The sequence below is a fragment of the Hibiscus syriacus genome, unplaced genomic scaffold (assembly GCF_006381635.1).
Source record: "Hibiscus syriacus cultivar Baekdansim isolate YM2019G1 unplaced genomic scaffold, ASM638163v2 tig00110627_pilon, whole genome shotgun sequence".
Taxonomy (NCBI): Eukaryota; Viridiplantae; Streptophyta; class Magnoliopsida; order Malvales; family Malvaceae; genus Hibiscus; species Hibiscus syriacus.
The window spans coordinates 731,016-739,268 of record NW_024062804.1 but is presented as its reverse complement, the minus strand read 5'-3'; the positions used below and the strand labels follow the sequence as shown (position 1 = coordinate 739,268).

General features: G+C 36.8%; 1 protein-coding gene and 1 pseudogene across 2 annotated transcripts; one reads left to right on the top strand and one right to left on the bottom strand.

The window, feature by feature from the left end:
- The first annotated feature begins 232 nt into the window (after positions 1-232).
- Positions 233-2,332, top strand: LOC120136355 (peptidyl-prolyl cis-trans isomerase-like). Of its 2 annotated transcripts, XM_039152410.1 has the most exons (8): positions 233-359; positions 445-639; positions 724-865; positions 957-1,045; positions 1,156-1,210; positions 1,336-1,421; positions 1,727-1,894; positions 2,311-2,332. In XM_039152410.1, exons 1-7 carry the CDS (start codon positions 306-308, stop codon positions 1,880-1,882), a joined length of 777 nt encoding a protein of 258 aa, XP_039008341.1. In that variant the 5' UTR covers positions 233-305; the 3' UTR covers positions 1,883-1,894; positions 2,311-2,332. The 2 variants fall into 2 exon arrangements, with proteins under 2 accessions (XP_039008341.1, XP_039008340.1); XM_039152409.1 differs by lacking the exon at positions 2,311-2,332 and having other exon boundaries at positions 1,727-2,051.
- LOC120136377 lies at positions 2,273-3,677 on the bottom strand (annotated as a pseudogene).
- Between the last annotated feature and the right edge of the window lie 4,576 nt (positions 3,678-8,253).

The window sequence follows — 8,253 nt, the reverse complement described above, 5'->3', positions numbered from 1 at the left end:
TATTCGCGTTGCGATTATGGAAAATCGCAATGCGAATTTGTACTATCGCATCGCGATTTTCAAGAATCGCGTTGCGATTTTGGAAACTGATTTGCGATTCTGGGGATCGCGTTGCGATTTTTATTTCGCGTTGCGATTTTGTTGGTCATTTTGGCAAATCCAAAAAAAGTTGGTTAAAATCGTATATTATAACTTTTTTTTGGTCACTGACGCGATTCTCTCTAAAATATATACTCTCCTTTTCCTTTTCTTTCTAGACGCCCTCAAGAACTGAAACATTTTCTTTTCTCTGTTCAACCACCACAATGGCTTCCACCTTCTCACTGCAGATGGTCCATAGCCCACGCCTCGCTTCCCAGGTGAGTTATTGTTAGCAGATGCTTACTTTTGCTTCATAATATTATCCTTTGTCTTTATTTTTTTCCTTTTAATTCTTTCCTACAGGGCCAAGATGTTTCAAATGCGTATAGGCCGCAAATAGCAAATTCATGGTCTGGTTACTCCCAAGGTCGAACTTTTAACTCTCTCGGAAGAGCCTTGACATCGAAACTAAACTATGCACCAAGTTTCCCTGTTACCCAAGTTTCTAAATCTTCTTCAGTTAAGTATCGGAGAATGGTTTGCAACTCCATGGCCAATGTATGTTCTTTATTATCAGTTACTTTACAATAGATAAATTATCCATTCTTCAGAATCTTTTTACATTTTGGGGGTTTTATTTAGGAAGTTGAGTTACAAGCAGAAGTGACAACCAAGTGCTTCTTTGATGTCGAAATTGGAGGTGAAATTGTTGGTAGGATTGTGATGGGTCTTTTTGGGGGTGTTGTTCCAAAAACTGTTGAGAACTTCCGTGCCCTCAGCACAGGCAAGCTAAGCTCAGACTTCCATATCCACTCTTTGAAAGTACCCTTCTTGTTTCTTGGTATTTTGTTTACTAGGGTCTTTTTTTTTAGCAGGGGAGAAAGGGTATGGTTACAAAGGATGCTCCTTTCATCGTATCATTAAAGATTTCATGATCCAGGGTGGTGATTTTACTAATGGAAATGTAATCCCTCTCTTTATTTATCTTTTGGCTTTCTAAAGATGTATTAGTATCTTTTTGTAAGAGGAACTTCCCATTGCTCAGTAGAAAACTGGTTCTTTTGCTGGCTGCAGGGAACTGGTGGAAAGAGTATTTACGGATCCATGTTCAAAGATGAGAGCTTTGCCTGTAAGTTGTAGATTGAGCATGCTAAGCTCAAATTTTGGGAGCTTCATTCTGTGTTGTTACGTTAATCTATATCCCGTAATGAATTGCTATCCTGGTTATGATATTTTGAGTTTTTTTATCTGCAGTGAAGCATGTTGGACCTGGAGTATTAAGCATGGCCAATGCAGGTCCTCATACCAATGGGAGCCAATTCTTCATTTGCACAGTAAAGGTGAGCTAGCTGCTGCTGCCTTGATTCCTTTTGTTGATTATGTATCTCTTGTCTTTTTCAGATTTGAAATTTATGATAGGATAATTTCACCGTTATTTTTTGGAATTGTGTTTTATGATGGCCTTTGGGAATCAAGAATGTGTAAATGTTCACTTGAAGATAGATGTTTCTTTGTGAGCCGAGTATATCTTGTTAGTTATCGGTTACTCTACATATTCAGATGCCCAATAATTTTTAGCTTAAGTTGGTTTAAGTTTTTCGTTCACTTTTTATCCCCCTAGGCTCATTGTGTTTGTGTTTTACAGACTCCATGGCTGGATAATCGTCATGTTGTTTTTGGACATGTTATTGAAGGAATGGATGTTGTTCGCAAACTAGAATCCCAAGAGACAAGTAGGTTGGATAGCCCGAAGGTGCCATCCAGAATTGTTAATTGTGGGGAGCTACCGATAGAAGGCTAACAGCCTGTTCATGTAATGCACATTTTAGTATTGTTTTTTTTCTGCAGCAGGATGACTTTACCTGATAATATGTGATTTCTGAGAGAATTTTGGATTGTACTCTGTAAGCCCTTGCCATGGCTGTGCTATTCTTATCGGTTTTAAGGCGATACAAGCCTGCAGAATTTATGGAAGCCCTGCTCTTTTATGGAACATCTGATTTTCCTAATTTTGATAATCTCTTCTTCCCATCGATTCTTTTTATCCCATAGATTTGTGTTTAATACATGAATCTTAAAGATACATAACATAAACATTTCTTATATTGTAAGTACATGTGGATATAGTTATTTGTAGTCCATATTATAAGCTTAATAAAAACACTTTCCCATGTACTTAATACAACAATCACAGCTTCCCTTGAAAATCTGTAATATTCAACTTTGAAGTGAAATCTATGCAAGGACCACGGTTTCAATTGCAGAAGATTGGATAACTTGCTCCATCTGCTCCTCTTCACCGTCCCATATAACGGGTATCGCTTCTTTGATATTATGGATGCTATGCAAGGCATAATCTGCACCGCGAACAAGGACCGAGCTCCCGACCTGCCATTGTTATACTAGCATGTTATACTAGCATGTTATAGCAAAGAATGCCAATGGTTTTATGCGTATGTTATGCAGGATTCTACGTGAAGCCATTCGAAATGATATAATAGCTTACAATAATTGTGTGAAGCCCTGCTGCTTTTCCACTTGTGATGTTTCGAGCACTATCATCGATGAAAATCTGAGAAAGGAAAACGAAAGGGGAATAGATGGATATTACATAATGGTGTTGCAGGAAAAAATGTGTTGAAATTCTGGAAAGATCCGTGTTTCTACTGTTTTCTTTGGGTTGACATTTGCAATCCGAGTAGTGTCTTTAAAAGCTTCCAGTGAGGGTTTACAGAGAATTGGTGGCTTGGAACAGACGCTACCAGCATCAAGGGGAGGGTTAAGAGTTTCAAAGCATATGATGCCTTCAAAACAATCTTCTAAACCCAACCTTTTCAGAACTTGTTGTGCATGCGCCTTATCAGCATTCGTGAAAATCTAAAAAACACATCAACAAACATCTTAGAACAGCCAAAACATGGTGTCTGTGTTTTTTTTTTCCCCCTAGATTTGGCTGAAGGGATCAACTTTTCACTTACTATTTTCAGCTGTGGCAGGGATGATAGCAGGTTTCTTAACACCGGGTCAGGCTTAAGTTTTTCATATGGCAGTCTTCCATGAACATACGCATGAAACTCATCGTCGACGAATTCATAGCCAAGAGCCCGAAAAAATGTGCATTTGTTACTTTTTTCAGATGTAAGAACATTTACAAAATCATAAAAAGAAGGGGAATTAGGAGAAGATAAACTCTCAAATCTCAATCACCTTTAAACCAGCCATTGTTGTTCTATATTCCTTGTATAATTCCAAGCACATTCTTGATACTTCACTTTCTTCAATATTAAGATATTGCAGCATGTATTCTACAAGCAAAACAAGTCAACCTGCTTACATCTTTAATATCTACAAGCAAAAAGAACAAAGAAAATGTTAACATTTTAGGATCATACCTTGAATATTCTTGCGGCAAGCTGACACCTAGACTCAAGGGGTATAGAGTATCATCCATGTCTGTAAATCATAATAAAAAATACACATAAATCAGAGTTGTTGAGCAAAATCAGATATTAATCGGAATACAACGATAACATACCGAAGAGCAAGCATTCATATTTAGCTTCAGTGTCCCTCCCAATAGTGTTCATCTTCATGAATGAACCCCTCAAAGAGAGCTGTGGAAGAGCAAAGACTAACTCTTATGCAGATATTAAAACAATACTTTAACTGATCTTAGGAAATTTAACCAATTATTCAATCGAGGACACGATGAATTTATCCCAAAAGAAATAAAAAAAATCCCTGTACAAAACCAACCCTTATTTGAATTCACATCCCACTGTTGTACTATGCCACAACGCTTTAGCATATACTTATCCCACTTCTAGGAAAAAGTGAAAGAGAGTATATTTTTATTAATCATTTATTATATTTCGTTTTTATTTTAATATTTAATTATATTTAGACTATATTTTAAGTCCCTATGCCATACTCAAATTAAAGTATGTGTTATTGTGTTAACCGTAAGAAATGATAAGATACTCATTGAAAAATAAAATCAGGAGTCAATCTCAGCCATCTATTTTTACTCATCCAATGGACTTAAATCTGTGTAAAACTAAAGAGTTTTACATTGTGTAAGTGGATTCTAACCCTATATATACACACACACACGATAAGATGAGATTGAAACTAAATTCTAATTAAGTTTTTAACACTGATTTTTTCCTGAGCATGACAACTAAGTAAATGAATCAAACTATTTGGAGGTTCCTCGAAGATTTTTAATGCTTCATATTGATGACATGCTAGGTTTGCGAGGTGATTCGCACATTTATTACCTTCTAGGAAGAGGTGTCAAGTGGTCACAATCTTTAACTAGCGTATGTATTAAATGTTCGTCGGCTGCTTCGCCGTTTAACGCATCGACCACTCATTTTACGTCAAACTCCACGATTAGGTTTGTGATATTAAGATCCTTTGCTAGTCGCAAGCCCCAAAATTCTGCAATTAAATTATTGTCTTTCCAATGAGTAGAGTGAATCTACATACTCAATTTCCTTTTTTGTAGTAAATCAACCCTCTCGTTGAAGTAATTCTGATTGTGCTTTTATGAGCTCCATGTGTTTAGAATCCATGAACCAACTGAAGATTTCTTTCATTTAACCCATTGAGGTTCTCTGATGAGCGTGTGAACTGTGTAATTCATAGCCATCTTTATTTCTTAAGCTAGTTTATGTGCATAGTAAAGAACCTGACTTGGTCTCTGATTATTATCTTCAAAAACTAACTCATTTCTATTTTTTCATAATCCCCATAACGTTGCAGCAAAGAGAGACCCCATTGTAATTTGTCTTTTGTGAGTTTTGATGAGTGACAATTCCGTAGATTAAATACGTTGTCAACTAATCGCATTTTGCTCAAGGCACTCTTAGCTTACAATGCCTTTGGTCTATGCGGTCGACATGGTAAAAGCGCTTTCAGCAGATCATGCCTTCCACTAAAAGTATCTCCCAAACCAAATTTCAGCTATGCATTGATTTTAGATTTTAAAAAAATATATATATTTAAAAGTATACTAAATCGAATAAATTACATTTTAAATATCTAAAGTTTTACTTATGCTCCGTTTAGTCCTTAAATATGCAATTTATTCCGGATATTATCATGGGAAATTAAAATATGTTATAGATAAATGTAATTCTATTTGTTGAGTTTTGTATTTTAAGATTGATCATGTGAAGAAATGTAAGGAAAGTTTTCAAGAAATTTTGACAAGGTGTCTCTTTATTTTTTATTTCACTCGAGTGGATGAAGTTTCTTTTAAAATTCATTCAATTTTTTCTTCAAATAAGATAATTAAAATTTGAAGATAAATTATCCCATAAATCACTACTATTTTGATGACAATATAAACTAAACCAACAAAGTCCGGCATAACGACTTCTCCATTCCGGACTTGGGCTGAAGCAGGCCCAAGAGGACGGGAAATAAATATTTGGGCTCACCGGGAAAGAAGGCTCCACGTCACCCACCTTGCTTGCTTTGCAATTTCATGGACACGACAAAACCCACGTTGTCTTGAATTCGGTCGAAAGTTGAAACCTTCGTTTTAGGATACAACTTGCTTCTTCTCGTTCGCTTTCTTCAAATTTGCCTTCTCTATGGCTGTTTAACTTCTAGTTCGGAAGCAAATAAGGGTACAAATACCTTTTTTTTTTTTGGGAAATAGATGATGCTTTGAATACACCCCATGAGTTCTTTGAATCAGCTAGGGAGGCTCGTGAATGGACACGCCTTAATCGCTAAAGTGGTCGCTAAATGCTCCCAAACCACCCAGCACGCCCAAAAAGGCGATCTCGAAACCCTAATTGCTTCTTCTCTGAAAAAACGCTGTTGTTTCAGCTACGGACCTGACAGGCTTAACGAAAGGGAAGGTCCGCGAGTTTTCCAAGCCTAGGCCCAAAGAATCCGTCTTCTACTTCAACAGCAACAATGACGGCGGCGGGGAGGACGTTGTGAATTCTTCCTCGAACGACACCGCACGTGCGAGCCTTACCAACGATATAAGAGTCGATTCTGATAATGGCGTCAGTAATAATGGTCAACCGATTCTCGCGGAGAAAGTTGTTAATGATGGATTAGAAAGAGAATGTGAATCCAATTCGGACAATAAAGGATACGTAGACGGCATCGAAGTGGTGAAAACGGCGGCAGAGGCGCCAGTACCTGTGAAGAGACGGAGGCCAAGGGAAAGGAAGGTTCCCGCTACTCCATTTTCTAGGGCGTTTGGGTAAATTGTGTGTTTCTTTTGATGTTTTTATCATATATTGCAACTGCAAAATTATATATATATATATATATGCTACTTTGCTAACTAGTTTTTTTTTTTTTTATCATCGAAAGCTTTGCTGCTTTAGGAGCTGGTCTTGCTTGGGGGACAGTTCAGGAATCTGCCAATAGGCCTGTTTATGGTTCTTCAAACTCAAATGAAAAGCAGTCCGCTGTTTCACCACTCTTGTCCCCAAAAAAATGCAGAAATACTGGCCCTTGCATTATATAGGATGCGTGGCGCAGCTCTAAAAGTCGGACAGATGTTAAGCATACAGGATGAATCCCTTGTTTCAGCTCCTGTACGCTGATTTATGTATTTTTCTTTGTTACAGTGGTGTTTAACTAATGTAAATTGTTAGTGGGATAAAATTTAGTGGGAAAGGTATATTTTTGGTTCTTTGTTCAGAATCATATTTTTTTTAATGAAACTCATATGATTCATTAAAAACTCATTCTAAACCTAATAAGGGGAAAAGAGTGCCCAAATTATATTAATCAAAGATCAATGACATCGTTTTTAACATTCTAAACAATGATGTTGGGACAAACCGACTCAAAAAAATAAAGAACCACCCGAATTTAAAGCCCAACTTTCTAATGTGTGAGCAACCTTATTACATTCTCTAGGAGTATACAAAATACAAAAACGAAGATGATCCTGAAAAATAGTACGAGCCTCTTGAACATACATCCTGAGGATGGAAATATCTGTAGAAGTTTGTGTAATCTTATGGACGAGCATCAAAGAATCAATTTCAAACTGAACAACAGACCATCTCATATCACAAGCCATTCTAAGACCAGCGAGTAAAGTAGATAGTTCCGCAAAACCCGCCTCAAAACAGAAGACTGGGCCAAACCACTACAAACTTGTCCACACTTATCAAGAGCAACAACTCCAATTGCAGACAGTCGACGCTCCACAACAAAGGCACCATCAACATTCACTTTGATACCCCCTCCAAAGGTGGAATCCATCGTATAGCAGAATTTACAGACCGTTGTGTATTCATCCCCACACTAATAGACCTTAAATAGTCCTAATATAGTATCTTTGCATTAGTCATCAAGAGCCACGCCGATTGCAACATGTCAGAATGAACAAAGGATTTTCGATTATTCCTGGCATTCCATAGAATTATCAAAAAACCAGCAAAAGCATCAATTCCTAGAATGGAGAATACTTCATCCATAATAAATAACTATCTATAGTACTCAAAAAATATAGAAGGAGGCAGATCTGCTAGACATAAAGCCTCCAAAGTTACAGGGCAGTCCCTCATGGCATGTATAATCGTCTCGTCTCCTCCCCATTAGAACACATACGACAAATTCCATCACCAAAATCATCACTTTTAAGCCGACGTTATGGCTTATATTTCTGATTTCTCATTAAGTTTACTTGCCCAAAAGACTTTGTATGGTGGGTCAACAATATTTTTACTGTAACACCCCAACCCGGATACGAATATGATATGTTACATTGACTTTTCAAACACTTTGACTCATTTTAAAATACTACTAAAACTTGACATTTAAAACCAAAACTTAATAAAATATAATTTAAATACATATCAGAGCATCTACACTTTAAACACTTATGAAACGAGACAGGATACATAGTATGAGAATGATTCTCCTCGTATTAGAAACAAGGTATGTCCCATTTATTAATAAAACTTAATTCTGAACTTTTTGTTCAAATTCTTGAATGTAACGTTGTGAATAGATTCTCAATGCGCACGTATTGGTCAGAATTTATGAGTGTCTTTTGCAAATTTGATTTTGTTATCAATATGCAGACAATCACAGTGACTGTTGGAGACTGGTTCTTTGATCGAAAGCTGGATAAGCTATTGACTGTCCGTACCCCTGTGATAATCTTATCTTTAAGTGAGT